At 41.4% G+C, this 16,288-nt stretch overlaps 1 protein-coding gene and 1 long non-coding RNA gene across 6 annotated transcripts; one reads left to right on the top strand and one right to left on the bottom strand.

The window, feature by feature from the left end:
- Positions 1-677: 677 nt before the first annotated feature.
- On the bottom strand, positions 678-13,889 carry ypel2b (yippee-like 2b). Of its 5 annotated transcripts, none has more exons than XR_004331455.1 (6): positions 13,651-13,889; positions 7,436-7,667; positions 6,550-6,593; positions 5,929-6,037; positions 3,287-3,474; positions 678-2,835 (listed from the first exon to the last, which is right to left on the bottom strand). XR_004331455.1 is itself a non-coding variant. In XM_032512192.1 (6 exons), the coding sequence occupies exons 3-6, from the start codon at positions 6,938-6,940 to the stop codon at positions 3,385-3,387; spliced, it is 291 nt and encodes a 96-aa protein (XP_032368083.1). In that variant the 5' UTR covers positions 6,941-6,948; positions 7,076-7,217; positions 7,436-7,574; the 3' UTR covers positions 678-3,384. The 5 variants fall into 5 exon arrangements, 4 of the variants coding, with proteins under 4 accessions (XP_032368083.1, XP_032368081.1, XP_032368082.1 ...); XM_032512192.1 differs by lacking the exon at positions 13,651-13,889 and adding exons at positions 6,893-6,948; positions 7,076-7,217 and having other exon boundaries at positions 678-3,474; positions 7,436-7,574; XM_032512190.1 differs by having other exon boundaries at positions 678-3,474.
- Positions 3,473-4,106, top strand: LOC116687086 (uncharacterized). The gene is made up of 2 exons (XR_004331456.1): positions 3,473-3,875; positions 4,028-4,106. It is a non-coding gene; the product is annotated as an uncharacterized LOC116687086 (long non-coding RNA).
- Positions 13,890-16,288: the final 2,399 nt, after the last annotated feature.

Consider the following 16,288-nt stretch of genomic DNA (forward strand, 5'->3'; position numbering starts at 1 on the left):
ACTGTGCAGGCTGGTGGTGGTGGTGTAATGGTGTGGGGGATGTTTTCTTGGCACACTTAATGCCCCTTAGTACCAATTGGGCATGGTTTAAATGCCACGGCCTACCTGAGCATTGTCTCTGACCATGTCCATCCCTTTATGGCCACCATGTACCCATCCTCTGAAGGCTACTTCCAGCAGGATAATGCACCATGTCCACCAAGCTCCAATCATTTCAAATTGTTTCTTGAACATGACATAAGTTCACTGTACTAAAATGACCCCCACAGTCACCAGATCTCAACCAATAGAGCATCTTGGGATGTGGTGGAACGGGAGCTTCGTGCCCTGGTGCATCCCACATCTCCATCAACTGCAAGATGCTATCCTATCAATATGGGCCAACATTTCTAAAGAGCTTTCAGCACCTTGTTGAATCAATGCACGTAGAATTAAGGCAGTTCTGAAGGCGAAAGGGGGTCAAACACAGTATTGGTATGGTGTTCCTAATAATCCTATAGGTGAGTGTAACAGCCTCTGCTGCTGCTGCAGAATCAATTTTAAACATTTGTTTCAAAATATCTTGTGTGTCACCCAACTTATTAAAGGTGCTTTGCTAAATCATTGAATTGCCCCTTTAAAGTACATGCTGCTTAAGATTTAAGATTGCATGAGAAGAAACCAACACTATATTCCACACAGATATCAAGGTGCATTTTATTAGATGAAGATCCAATGATATATAGTCAACATCAGCATCCTCCTTTACAAAAGACATTAAAATTGAAACATTTTCAGTAAAAAAGTAGTATCGTACAGCAAATGTGGGGTACCAGAGAGAAAGCATGACATGACCTAAATCATATTCATTAATCGCTGTATGGATCATAGATAAAACACAATACATTAACACTATTTACAGTCTGTAACACAGAGGTTGACATGAATGGTAATCCTCATGGTGAATACAGTAAATATAATATATTTATATATTAATCTTTTGTTTACAAAATCATAATTCATTATATCACAGAGAAAGGCTATCCACAACCTTGGCTTTCAGCTGTACACACCCTCGTGTTTTGCAACACTTGACAAAGCAAAATTAGATCTTTTGTTTGGTCAATTTATCATTGATGGGTGGGTTCTTTGGTTGTGCAGGGTTTTATGTCGCAGCCTTCAACTCAGCACTCACTTGCTGAGTTTTACTGAAGAGAGTTATCTGTTTAGGTTTGGTTGTAACTGGAGAGTCTTGAACAGCACTCACCATATATTGGGCAACGACTACAGCAATGTTCGCATGGAGAAACTTTGTGACGAACGGGGCAACTCATTTTACTTTTCTAAACCATGATCACATTTAATCTAAAGACGACGGATCTTGCAGCTTAAATTAACTGGGGTGAAATTGATTAGATGTATTACAGCACAAGGTTTCATTGCAACTCTAGTATACACAAAATGTTCTTTTCACAAAAATGTGACGAGGACCGAGCACAAAACTGGTCAGAACACTTGTTTTACTTCATGCATGCATTCATGTTGCATATCCATGGAATGGATTCTCTCATTTGAAAATAATACATTTCCATCAGAGAATAATAACACATCCAGCACATTAAGTAGGATTCTGGCCTTAGCAAAGAAAAGGTAGAATGAAGGTACCTGAGCAATGCTTCCCATTAATGTTACCTCAAATTTGACCCAGGTGTCATAACTCAAAGGCCCATGATGCGTTAGGAATATTTTAGCAAACTGAGGTGAAATGATCCAAAACTTAAAAAGATCATGTGTTGGTGGATTAAGGAACAAAAGAATAGGCAAGTTGGTCTATCTAGTGCATTTCTTCATAACGTTGTCCAGTAGTTTTGTTATGTTTCATGAGGGCCAGTTAGTGAAGATCAGTGTAACAGCAGTTAAACAGCAGTCATCCCAGACTGAAAGAGAGCCTAAGAGTGATACCTTTTAAACATATGCATCTACAGTACACACCTCTGTGGTATGTATAAACATCGTAACTTCAGTGAAAGTAATCATTTACTTTCCGTATGAATTTATTTACTATTTGCATTTTCCCTTGGCCCATGAAACGCGGCCTTGCAGTCTGGCCACAAATTACACTGTTATTTGCATGATAGCAGGGGATGTGTTGATATCTCACTGATCAGCAGGCGTTGTGTTTGTATCTCACTGATCAGCAGGGGTTGTGTTTGTATCTCACTGATCACTAGCCTCCCCCAGCCTTCCCAAGGCCTGCAGAGCTTCTTCACCTTAGTTCATCCCCCTCCAACAGCATAAATATGTTTTTGCAGTGCTTGCAAACCTTTGGGAATCCCAGCCAAAGTTTTTCACCTGACACATGCTTATGCTGTGTAATTCTACCTGGACAAGTAACAAAGATGGATGCAGCGATGCGTCCAACACCAAACATACACGGGACGTATCAGGAGATCCCTATACACGACTTGTTGTATTAAAGCATGAATAAAACCAAGGGGAGCTGCTTTGTTGCTGCGAGGGCAAATTCCTGTGAGGTTTTAGGACAAGCCGGTGGTTGTCTGTCTGTATCTCTTTCACTCTTGGCCCGTCATGAGCTGCATCACTGGCAAGACATGGAGTGAATCCCAGCCAGAAGCCATCAAAGCCACTGCATAACTGGATCAGGATTTTCCCCTCCCCACCATGTTGAGAGAGCGGCTTGGTGGGCGGCAATCACCCCAGCCCTGCGCCACAACCCAACGCCCATGTGCTCAGGCCTCTGTGCCAAGCCTCAGAGCCAGGCCTCATCACTGGCCCAGCTGGCATGGCCCCGATCAGCTGGATTTGCTATAATCATCTTAGGTCATCTGATTCAAGCTGTGGACAGAGAGAATGCCCGTCAGCTCTTCAACCAAGGCCAATGAACCCCGCCAGGCCGGCCTAACCGCCTTCCTTCTGGCTAGATTTCCACTGAATGACCCGTAAACAACTGGTTTAATCATTACTGTTAGACAAGGTGAAATACTTCACACAATGAAGATGTCTTCTAGCAGGTATAGAGGGAGTGTTTCCACTCTTTGAAGAGCTATTCAATCATGTTTCAGTTTTAAAAACAAATGTGAAAATGAGACATCTTGCTGGCCAGTTATCTAGACCTGCTAGCTGTGCAAAAGCCTGCCTAGTCTGTCTCTCTGTCAAGCTGGGATGTCTGGGACCTTGATGAATGTGTGTGTTTGTGTGTGTACATCAAGAGGCATGGTAGGGAGGGATGAGCAGAGAGTTACACAGGGTTAATTGTAAATCAGCCAAACCAAAGTCACACACTCACCCACCACACACGACCCCCATCTCTCCCATCCATTTGTCCATCCAGCCCCCTCCCCCCTCCCTCTCCTCTGCTGCGGTCGTGTCCCGGCTGCTTGTCCCTCAGTCCCAGCCGTTGTCCTTGATCATGTGGGCCAGCTCGATGATGAACTTGCCCTCTTTATACTTCTGACTGCTCTCAAAGGCATGTTCCTGGAGGGTGTGGCACAGGACAGGAGAGACAGCATAATGACATGTTTATATTGTTGACAGAGAGTAGGATAGTTAGACACAAAGTGCATTAAAAAAATGCCAGCTCATGACAGTCCTTTCAGCTGTATATGAAAATCCTTGACTCAATACTGGCCTGTCTCTGCTGCTGGCTCCTTAGGAGCTGGTTATATAACCATCAGTCACTAAACACTGCAGAGGAGCCTGCAGAACCAAAACTCTGACCGGACTGGATCATCATACCTTAAGCTGGCAGGAATGTGTCTCTCACCACTAAGAAACAGCAAAAACCAAAATGCCAGAGGTTTGAACCTCACAACAGCCAACAGAGATGTAGAGTATGGTCTATTTTTGCAGGCTGTAACTTGCATTTCTACTGTTAGGTGTTTAATCCAACCTTCCTCTGGACTATATGAATGAGATTTAAAGGAAAGTCTGAGCTACACAGAAGGCAGAATCGTTATTTTTCACAGTTTATCGGTTTTTACTTCATATACAGTGGATGCTGACTGCAAAATGTCAAGCATTTGCAAAGCATGATCGCAAAAAACATTAGCATAGCTTACTAAGAAGCTGTAAATCCAGGAAGAAAATCAAGTAGCACTTAATGAAAACTAAAAGATCCAAATTCACGGTGACAGGTGGCACCCACCAAGGCAACACATGTAAGAAAGTTTCTCTAACCTGCAAAACTAAGGTCATTCCCATCAGCCTCAGCTAAGCATGCTTACATGCTGAACTAAGATGGTGAACGTGGTAAACACTATACCTGCTTAACATCAGTATGTTAGCATTGTCATTGTGAGCATTTTAATATGATATTGTTAGCATTTAGATAAAAGCAAGGCTGTGCCTATAAGTACAGCCTCATACAGCTGTTAACATTGCTGCTAATTTTCTTGACATGGTGATTTATGGTAACTTTTACTGGGGTGTGTTAAGTGTTTTTGATTAACAGTTTAACAGTCTCTCATGGCGGTAACGTGATCACGCTCAGTTGCAGTGGCTGCTGCTTGCTGATCCCACCATAGCTTGTTCCAGTTCCATCTCCCATATCCCCAAATGTCAATATTTCAGCTTGCAGCAAGCCGTAAAGCCAAGTCCCAAGCTTTAAAAGGTATCTATGGTAAAAGTTGAGGTTAAATCAGAAATACTTAAGTGTTGGATTGTATCGACTTTTCCATTTTCCAGCAGAGTTGCAAATCAATGCCATAAAAAAATGCCACAAAATGACAACTTCTGCTTCCTGTCCAAGTCAATAAACAACCTTGTGTTTTTGTTCAAAAGCTCTCTTGAAGCAGAGTGACAGTTGGCTGATACAAATGTTCTTTCACTGTGGAGAGTCTGTACCTTGTTTTTGTCTTTGGCTATTTTGGTTCAGAGCTGCAGAGGCAAGTTATCAAATTTCTTGGTTTAGAAGTGCAGTAGGTCAAGCCTCTCAATAGAACTTTGACTGCGGAAAAATCAATGCCGCTGCAACTGATATTAATGGAAACCCTACATTAAGTCCAATCTAGTGTCTGTGGGCTTGTGCATGCATGCAACCACTGTATTCTTTGCCTTGTGGGGTCCTGACAGGAATAGAAACTCACCAGAAAAGTATCTAATTTTTGAAGCAGCTTCGCTTCTACCAGGCGTCATAAGGAAAGTAGTTATTTTTAGGCTGAAAAATTTATAGAATGAGGTGTAAGGTTAGAAACGACGTTGCAGTGAATGTTATGGTTAGAGATTAGGCAAAGAGTCCTAATCAATGGAGCCTTCTCAAAAGTCAAACAACAAGGATACTGTGTGTGTGTGTGTGTGTGTGTGTGTGTGTGAGAGAGAGTGAGAGAGAACCCCTTAAGGATACAGTCAAGTGCTCTATCGTGTAAACTCTCGCCTCCATGTAGAAAGGGTTCACTAGTGACAGCCGCGCATGCTCTGCTCTGTTGATATATGAAGACAGCTAACATTTGTGGATGCTGTTTAGTTCACCCTGACATGGGACCTAAAATACCATCTGTACTAAATACAACCTGCATGTGTATTTTGAGATGCTATATCACAGCTTTACAGAGACTTTTACCATATGTATGGCTCTGAAATGAGCTAAAGCTACATAGTGGGGCTGTCAATGTTATTTTAAAATAAATCAACTACACTGTCAGTTTGTAAGTGTTCAACCAACATCATTAACACCTAGAAATGGTCTACAATTATATACTGTTAAAACCTAAAGAATGAACTGGGTGCAAGCTATTTTTCAGGTTTGAGCGATAAATGAAATGCTGATGTCTTTCACTTCCACAAAACATTGAAAACCAATCATAAGTCACATAGAATAACACGTCTCCATCGGTTTTGAGAAATCCATAATTAATTCAGCCCACAGCTGTAACACTGTGTTGACCCCAAGAGAAGAGGAGGTTCAAATGTAAATTGGACAAGGACACTTACGTATTTCCAGCCCAGGGTGGTCTTGCAGTTCTCACAGTAGATATCTGCGACAGCATGCAGGCCTGTGAGCAGAACTCTCTCCTCTGCAGGGCCACACCCAACGTTCACCCTGAGAGAGAGAGAGAGAGAGAGAGAGAGAGAGAGAGAGAGAGAGAGAGAGAGAGAGAGAGAGAGAGAGAGAGAGAGAGAGAGAGAGAGAGAGATAGTGGGGAAATGGGTTTTTGGAGAGGAAAGGCGAGAGAAAGGAGACCAGCAGAGACAAAGAGACAAGTTTTGGCTTAAGTTTTAGATTTCACGATTGATGTACTGTATGATGTGCTCAGAGTGAGCCATTGCCTCACACCCACTCAAACAGCAAATACAGATAGGGCACCAAGCCAAGGAGCATAGATTTAAACGGCCTCATTTTCACACTTAATTCAGCTGACAATGACTCCAAGGCACAGGCTGGCTCTTCCTACAACACAACTACTGTGTAGGACAACATACATTATTAACCTGTTTTAAAACACCTGAGCATGTCAAATCACTGGTCTCCTGTCTAAAAGTCCAGCATGAACGTGTTTTTCTAACATAATGTCAACTAGGTGGGTTGAAATGCAAAAAGAGAGGGATACTCACACTGAGTTGAACAGGTAGGCTCTGCCTTGGCTGCCCTGGAAGGACTACAGATACAAGATGAGACAAAGATGAAAAGGCTGAAACAAGAATCGTCCCTTTCATAGTAACTCTATAAAATGATAAAAGCAAGCTATTATATTGAGAGAGAGAGAGGTTTGGTTTTGTTATAAAACGCCCACATGTTGATTTGAGAGAGGCCTTCACTTAAATAGAAGCTCTTATTTAAAAAAACCTGTAGACAAAATCTATTTTAACATATAATTTAAAATGGTGCAGAGACTCCCAGTAACAGCCCATCTGCTACTGAGTACATCATGGTTGGTTAATGCATAAGAAGCTTTACCTCTTGCGATGCAGTTATTTTCTTGCAGGCCTTTAATTTCCACAACATGAAAACTTCTATTAATGAGAAACATTAAACAGATTTATGTTGTGCAGCTGTGTTACGACCAGCAGAAGGCCTTTGTGTGTTTTCATATTTGCACAAGGAAAAAGTGATAGTGCATTCATAATCCAATTCACTAACCATTTTATAACCTAATCCGTCCATAGGCAAAAGTGTGGCGGTTGCTGACACAGACATACAGGTGTTCAGTCTGTTGTTTGTTTTCATAATTCCTCATCCGTTCTCCCTCTTTTTTAATCTTCAACGCTTGTCCTTTTAATGGCTGTTAATCAATGTCAATTTATAAAATGAAAGAGACAAAAGCTAAACAGTAAATTGCTTGTTTAAAAAGTAATAGAACATTACCTGTGATAAAACAAAACAGGAAGCAAAAGTACAATTAAGACTGTAATAATTAGCTGCCTGAATGTAAGTACTTTCCTCCATTGACCACCACTGTTGGTAAGATGAGTCAAGTCACCAGAGCAGTTTGCCGGTTACCTTGGAGATAAGCTCATCGTGATTGGCCAGATGAGCTCGGCAGTGGATGCAGCTGTACGTTCGGTGGCAGCTCGGCAGGTACGCCTGGAAGGTCTTGGAGCGCGTCATTCTGACCATGGGCGGAGTCGGCGGGCGGTGCAAGAAGGGACTGCCAGCCCAGGTCGGCTCACAAGGGAAGCACCGCAACACACAGGTGAGGGCCGTGGTGGGCGGTGGGTTGGGAGGCGAACACCTGAGCACAGGGAGGATAAAAGAGCAGCTAATGGTTACATGGTTGTGCAACAGCTGCTTCCTTAAACTGATGTTGTAAACTGAACCACAGGTGTATAATTGGTGGTGGGATTACAGTCGGTGCTGTGTTCAGAGAATTCACCAAACTGCTCACATCTTTGAAACTCTTAAAACCTCAGAGCTATGACGTGATGAGACATCATGCAATATTAATGAGCCTGTGTTCCAGGCTGAGTCACTCAACTTCACAATATATATATATATATATATATATATATATATATATATATATAATAGTATACTGGATGAATGACCATGACAATGTACAGACATTCATGGTGTCCAGAGGATGAATCCTGACTTGGCCATTCACTGAATTTTCCTCTAGTGCCACCACCAAGGCAGATGTTTATTTTTTACAATGCAGGTATTTTTATTATGATCAAATACCCGCAAAAAAATGTAAGCATGGGAAACATTATAACCTGTATAGTACACATTAGCATGTTAGCACAGAGTTATTATTGTGGCTTTAGACTCCTTGTCTATGTCAGAGTACCAGCTTCCTAAATTTGACTATTTGCTTTGCTGCTTTCCTGTATTATATTTAATTATTTTCAATAGTTTTCTACCCCAATCCTGGCTTCTCTCCATCGGCTCCCTGTATGATTTAGAATTGATTTTACTGATCATGTTTAAAGCTTGTCTGGATCTGGCTTCAAGCTACACAGCAGAGATGTTGACCCCATGTGAGCCAGTTCGCAGCCTTAGATCTTCGGGGGGGGGGGGTGTCCTCTGCCCCTTCCAGAGTCGAGGCTTAAATCTAAAGGCAACTTTGAAAGGAGCTGCCTAGGGAGATAAGGCTCACAGAAACAGCAAACTCCTTTAAATCACTTCTAAATTGTGTATGCATGAATGAATGAATGAATGAATGAATGAATGAATGAATTTATTGGCTTTTACCTAAGAGTAGGGTCAGAAGCTTCAGCTTATATCAGGCCCCCCTTCTATATATCTAAAGTCTATAGACCTGCTTTCATGTGATGTCTCTTTTTATTTTTAATTGCTCTTACTTTTTATTATTTATTTTATTTTACTTATTGATTTTAGTGATTTTACCCTTTTTATTTTTATATTTTTTATTTGACATGTTGTTTATTATTTTGTCTTCTCTTTACTAAGATTTGCATCTTTTGTCTTCTTTTTTTATTCAACCAAATTTTGTGTTGCTAAGGTTTGGCCCCACTGTTTAGCTCTCTGTTGTTATAGTGACCTCTAGATATCCTGCCTTTGCCTGGATTTATCTGTCAAAAGTAATCAAGTTATTACTATTATTGTAAATTGAAGACCTTTGGGGTTTGTTCGGACATTTTAAGACATCAGCTTGCATTCTGGGGAAATCTGATGGGCAATTTTCACATTGGCATTTTATAGATCAAACAATTGATGAATTAATTGATGTGTCAGAAAATTGATAAAATAATTATAAGACACAGGTGTCTGTCTCCATTAACCTGCAGTAAAACCATTTTGCACTGACTCTAGTTCCATGCACATACTCCCAGGCAGCCCCGCTAGCTCACATTCTGTGTTTAAGTCTATGAGGCTGCAGAGATAATCTGCTCAGCGTAGCACAAGTGTGAGGATCATGCTCTGCTCACTCCATGATATCCAAATAGGCCGCACCCTTAAAATACTTCTGCTGGTGTGCTCTAATGACTGTGAAGATTAGTGAGCTGGCCCCGAGAACCCATTCCAAAGACCCAGGGCCAGGAGGACAGGAGTATGTTTTGACTAACTGTACAGGAGATACTTTGGAGACTGTGCTCTCTGCCTTGTACAGACAGCACAAAACCTGTCAATCGCAAAATTGAATCTAGTTTTATTGCCCAGTGCTACTTTTCGTGAAGCTGTTGAGAGCCTCACTAAAATAAATGGTATATCCACACTTTACTGTCTACCAGTCTATTTTTCAACAACCGTTCTTTCTAATTTTGTGTATCACAGTACACTTAAAAAAATAATACAATGACTTTTTATAGTCTACAGGACTATAATATTCTGCAATAACTTGAGTTGTATCATGACCTTTACAATACGGTGTCCCATTCGGTCTCCTCTCTTTCCTGTCTGTCATTACTGAACCATCTGGAAAAACAAATAAAATACTGAATGGGAGCAGGAGGCCTCTTTGCATTCAGGACGAGAGAGAGAGAGAGAGAGAGAGAGAGAGAGAGAGAGAGAGAGAGAGAGAGAGGGGTGGGGGGGCCCTTTTACTGCAATATGATTGTTTTTAGTGTCGGAGGCAGATAAAGGCTCTAGTGCTGATGGGAAGGACCGGGGCATATCAATAAATAAGGCAGTGAGCGTGCCCTTGACTCGGTGCCAGCAGCACCGCGTGGGTTTGGTGCACAAAGACACACTCAGTACAGTTGTCGTAGTTGACCCTTGACACACACACACACACACACACACATACACACACACACACACACACACACACACACACACACACACACACACACACAGGCGTTTAACCCAAAGAGTGTTTTATGCTCTCTAGGTCATTTCAGGACTGAGGACAAGAATTAAGTTTCTGTAGGATCAAGTCCTCTGAGATCTGCCATACAGAAACACATTGACACACGGAACTTTGAGCTAAAACGATAAGTGGATTTATTGATAAGTCAATTAACAAAAAATGTATTTTGATAATTGAGTCATATTTAAGTCCTTTTTTAAGCATGAATTCCCAAATTTGACAAGTTTTTAAAAGTGAATATTTACTTTATCTTTTACGATAGTAAACTGAACATGTTTTATTTTTAGACTGTTGGTCAGACAAAACAAGCACTTTGGATTTCAATTAATCAAGACAATCTCTAATATTTGCACAAGGCTGCCTGATTATAGCTCAGGAATTAGTCCTAGGTACTCTAGGAATGTAAGCTTCAAACTTGAGCTTCAAATTAAATTACATAAATTAAAGCTTCTAATTCAAGCTTTTTCTTTTAAGCCTCTACTGCTACATTTGCTACAAGTCACTCAGGATGAGACTACCAACTAAATCTCTAAAATGTGATGTATAGAACCTGTCCGTCACAACTTCCTGGAGAGACGTTTTAAAGTATCATCTGTAGGAAAAGCTCTGTGGAATGCCGTTAAATGTCAGCATGTTGATAGGGCATCATGATACTAATGTGCCCTCAATGGCAATGAACAGCAGTGCTGGATTAAAGTATTGCACTTGTTACATTAGTACCTGTGGGTTGTACATAATCCATGTGGAGTTCTCTCTGTGTATTATCTGCAGTCAGTCTCTGAACAATCACTTTATTACAGCCATAACAGTGTGTCAGTGCATGTCACTGGCTTTGGATGAAAACAGCAGATATCTCTTACTCACGCGATTAAATACATGTTCGTATAGTCACTGTGTGATGAACTATTTCATTAATGTCATTTTTTCAAGTAAAAATTGCCAACCATTTGTTCCGGTATCTCAGATATAAAAATTTGCTGGATTTTCTTTTCTTTTTTTAATCATTGTGTTGTAAATATATTTGGGGTTTACACTGTTTGTAACTGTAACAACAAGAAAGCCACTGAACATAAAGTAGAAGAGAAAGCAAGTACAGGCTTTGTACCACATTAAACAGATGAAAATGTCCTGGACCTGATCAAGGCTGCACAATGACGCTGTTTGACATTTCAAAACAATTAGTTTCCAAGAACGGGACACTCATCTTGGTGGGTGGACATGCTTGAAAACCATTTTGCAAGACAACATCGTTTGTGGCGACAAACAATGCTGACTCGTTGTAAAACGCTGATGCAAAGAGACTTGCTTTGCACACAAAAAAAGCCCTCTTTGAAAGAATAACAAATTGCATAAATGATCAGATGACAGGAAGAACTGGTCACAGTTATTCAGACGGACTCCAACAGCAGGACATTTTAGCAAGACAGACTGTCTATATAACCTCAGTGTGTGACTTTGGTGTTTGTACATCTTTCAGGAGTTTATTTTGCAGCATGCCTGTGTCTTCTCTCTGTCTGTCTCTATGCCTCTCAGCCTGTTTTGTATATTTATTTATTTTCTGCTGCCTCTCTGTCTATTCATCAGTTCTGCCGCGGGTCGTTTGAGGTCACCGAGCTGTCCATTCTGGTCATTTCTGGGTGTCATCACAAAAGGCTACATGCCACAAGTCTCAACAGCCAAAAGGGCCCTTGTATCCCAACAAAAAAAACCTTGTTATGTAACGCACTGATGCTGCCGCTGCTGATGCTGCTTCTGACAATGATTGCGAGCATGAGAAAGACAGAGGGGAGGAAGAGATACAGGGGGTCAGATGGGAAGAGGGAGTGAGGGAGTTAAATGAACAGAGAGAAAGAGGAAAAAAAAAAACAGTGTGTGTCCCTTCAGCAATGGATGAGCTGTGTTTCCTATACTGCCCACCAGCTGCACTGACTCGATTTCTGTACTTCATGCACTTTCATCTTGCTCTCCCTTCAGTCTCACACACAGGCCAACATCATACAGCAGCATGACATCACTGACTAGAGGAGGGAAAAACTCTTCTCTGCCCCCCCCCAACCATATCAAATATCACATATAGCGATGCTCCTGCATCCCAGGTGTGTGTCTGGTTACTGTTGCTATGTTCGATCTGTACTCACTTCCAGTGTTCTTTTGTCTGTCTCTTTTTGTGCTCTATGGAAAGGAAGGCAGCTTGTTTTCAGGTGTTTTAGACACTTGTGCTTGTGTATTTCCTTGAGACTTTGCCTAAGGGAAACACTTTTTAACTGCCCATTGGCTGGCTTGCTCTTACATATAATCTCTGTTGCCTTTGGTGTGTGGCTATCAACAGTAAAAGTGACAAAAACAAACAATGTGAGTGATGTGACAAAATGACTCAGACCTCTGAAACTGTAGGCACAACACATTGCACACATTTTTTGTTTATGTATACAAATCCTATCTGTGAAGGATCCCCTCAGGCCTGCAACACTCTGACCCCCCCCCCATCTTCGATCCCTGTGTATTGACCAATAACTATCTGCATGCGCACTTTGCAATATAAATTGATCAGTGCAAAAGTTGTGACTAAATTAAAAACACAGATACAGATGTTTTCGGAAGGGTGGAAATGCAGCATTCCCACCTGCTGGCCTACAATATTGTATGGGATCAATAACAAACACATTAAGGTTTACAGTGTGTGTGTGTGTGTGTGTGTGTGTGTGTGTGTGTGTGTGTGTGTGTGTGTGTGTGTGTGTGTGTGTGTGTGTGTGTGTGTGTGTGTGTGTGTGTGTGTGTGTGATTATTGAATCAGGTCACAGGCAGTGGCGCACTTCATCTGGGGCAAAACTTCAGCCACCACACACAGATGGCGGGGATGCCTCAGCTCAGTAATGCTGCTGAAAACAGACACACAACCACACTGGCCACTCTGAGGAGCTTTAACATCTGCTATGTGACTTCGACAGATCGATCCGAACTAAGTGATTGTCGTCAGAGCTTATGATCACATGCCCGTATTACATGATAACCCGCATTGATCACCGCTGACGTACACAATCACGACCAAGCGCGTGCACGGGGATGATGGCGCATACGTGCAGCCAGGACTGCCACCACAAACAGCGTGTGTCCTAATAATACCCAGTAGATACCGTGGCTCCAATGCAGAGTTGACCCGAACCAATCCACGAAGAAAACATCAGTCCAGGCATGACAAACACATCTATCATGTTATGCATGTTGTTTGCAGGATATAAACCATCAACTTATATTTCTTATTGTAATATTACAGCACGTGTGCATGAAAGGTAAAGTTGCCTCAGTTAAAAGTAGGCAATTAGATATATAAGGCTGTACATGACTACGTCGACGCTGGAATAAGCTTCATAGAGCAATATGAAACCAGTGCGTAACAACAACTGCACCACAGTGAAAAAACAACGCAGGGACATTCTTTTACCTTTGAAGGGAAGAAATAAACGGATCTCCACGTATCTTAGAAAATGTCGCACCTCCTCGTTTTCTTCTTGGCAGTGCCAATCCTAAACCCTCTTTCGCATTCTTTCCCAGGAAAATGTTCCTCTTCTCTCGGCCTTGGTAAGTCCTGCAGGGACGCAATGTTTTGACGCGCAATGATGCCCAGCAGAGTTCAGAAGAGGCGAGAGAGTGAGAGCGAGAGAGAGCGAGCGAGAGCGAGAGAGAGAGAGAAGAGAGAAGAGAGAGAGAGAGAGAGAGAGAAGAGAGAGACGAGAGCGGAGAGAGAGAGAGAGGAGCGAGAGCGAGAGAGAGCGAGAGAGAGAGAGTGGAGCGAGAGAGAGCGAGCGAGCGAGAGCGAGAGCGAGAGAAGAGAGAAAGAAGAGAGAGAGAAGAGAGAGAGAGCGGAGCGAGAGAGAGAGAGAGAGCGAGCGAGAGCGAGAGAGAGAGAGAGTGAGAGCGAGAGAGAGCGAGAGACAGCCGGAGCGAGAGCGTTCACTCTAATCAACTTCCGTGTTCACAGAGTATCCGTTATACAGGCAGGACGGTTTCAGTTTCTGTCCAGTGTCTAAATATAGCGGGATTTGGAACGCCCGACATACTAGCTAATGTTATGTTTAAAAACACCGTGTTGCACTTGCTCATTAGGAGTATTGTGACAGTTTCTTTTATTTCTGTATTAGAGGACTGCACCATCACTACGCCGCTTTTCGTTAAAGGAAACGGTGGTTGGAAAACTTAGTTATGCTTTACTTGTCTGGATAGAGAATCTTTGTTTACCTTTAACACGACAAGTCATAAGCGCACATTTTGGAGGACTTGAACTATCTTGACAGTCGAATTGACGATCTTTTGGCAGAAATCCCACTGGCTGATTGAAGGACAGCTGTATCAGCCAATCATCAAACTGATAAGGCATAGCAACACTGAGCTTATTGGTCCAGAGTACAGCGAGTGACCAATAAGCATACTGAAATCTCACTTCGTGCCAAAGAATATAAAATATAGGTAGAGCAGAAAGACCTCACTGGTTCTTACAAAATGATTAGGAAGAGTCTCTGCACGGATGGTTTTTAATGGAACTAAACATCAACTTTCCCGTTACAGTGAAAACTTCTTAAATTCCTCCAGTCTACAGCGCCATCTCCTGTCAGTCTGCAAGTGGTTACCAAATATTCATCTATATAAAATTGTCATATAGGCCTAGTAGTTGTTGTTATATCAGTTTTGGTGTTTATTGATGAAATTGTACTTGTTGTATGTACTCGTAATATTTTACCAAATCAAACGGCATGTGGGATAAGGCATTTTGGTCCCACAAACCTTTTTATGACAAAGTCACAACACATATTTTGATACAATATATGATTCAAACACAACAGCTTAACAAATATTCATTTAGACACGCAAATGTACACTCAGTACCCCCCAGATAATGTAATCAAAATACTCTAGAGCATATTCATTAATGTAAGCTCTGTAGATAAAAAATACATCAGAAAATGCATTTCACCTTCATTCACCTTAAGTGAATGTAGACTTGGCCAGGAGGGGTTGATGTCATCAGGCGGTACCCATTGTTCATTGGGTGTTTCGACCCTTATCCACAACACCCTCCCAATGGTGGGTCGCCAGTGGTGGCCAAGTCACTGCCCCGTCTTCCCCTCCTGGCTTCCAGCTCAACTCTTCCCTCTTGTAATATGATTGGTAGATCACAAACCTTTCTCTCAATAAAGTAATGATTTTGGATACACAGGTGTTCCCATAACAGAATATCAGTCATCAAACAAACATCTGTGCAGATTTCACTCATTCAATGTTAGCATTAATATAAAATGCAAACAACAAACTTAAACAAAATAAAACAGCAATACAGTTTTGCCTTTAAAACACCAAACATTGTATAATGTTTGGTGTTTTAAAGGCAAAACTGTATTGCATTCAACCAATAGTACATTTATTACCCTCACTGTGTGGTCACAAGTTTTGATTACAGAATATTACAATAACCCTGATGATCTTTACACTTTTCAACTGTGACACCCACACCGAGGGGTCACTAAAGAACAGATGTCTTCATACATTTCCATTTCAAGTGACTGCCATGAAGCAATCAATAAATATGTGTCAGTGTTTCTATTATATTTCCAATACACTTTAAAGCCTTTAAATAAAATTACACCACAATCACATTAACCAAGGTGAAAAAGGTACAACTGTCATTACTAAAACAAACAAAACTCAGTTTGTTTTTTGTGCAAAATGTCACTCTTGGATTCTTTAACCAGTCCTTTCATTTGATTCAAAGGGAAATCTAGAGACCAAGCAACTACACATAAACATACAACAGATTGTCTTTAAAAAAAAACAACAACAAAAAACATATCGAAACTTTTCCCTCTACGGAACAGTTCACAAGTCAGCTGAATGTGTCTTTGAATTGTAAATATGGAGCAGTGGCACAACTGACCGCATGAAACTTGACATAGCACAGGACTTGTGGCTGCACCCTGCAATTTATGACCAGCCGCAAATTTGACTGCATGTGTCACATATAAAAATATCTCAATGGCTTAGTTTAATGTATTGTTGCATATGCTAAGTGAGAGCCAGACTGTAAAAAA

This window comes from Etheostoma spectabile, chromosome 3, assembly GCF_008692095.1.
Source record: "Etheostoma spectabile isolate EspeVRDwgs_2016 chromosome 3, UIUC_Espe_1.0, whole genome shotgun sequence".
Taxonomy (NCBI): Eukaryota; Metazoa; Chordata; class Actinopteri; order Perciformes; family Percidae; genus Etheostoma; species Etheostoma spectabile.

Excerpts from the sequence above, each read along its gene's own strand:
- ypel2b (XM_032512190.1), bottom strand. The coding sequence starts at position 7,552 with ATGGTCAGAATGACGCGCTCCAAGACCTTCCAGGCGTACCTGCCGAGC. Across the intron at positions 6,594-7,435 it reads ACGATGAGCTTATCTCCAAG|TCCTTCCAGGGCAGCCAAGG; the intron begins GTAACCGGCAAA and ends TTGTATCTGTAG. Across the intron at positions 6,038-6,549 it reads GCCTACCTGTTCAACTCAGT|GGTGAACGTTGGGTGTGGCC; the intron begins GTGAGTATCCCT and ends TCTCTCTCTCAG.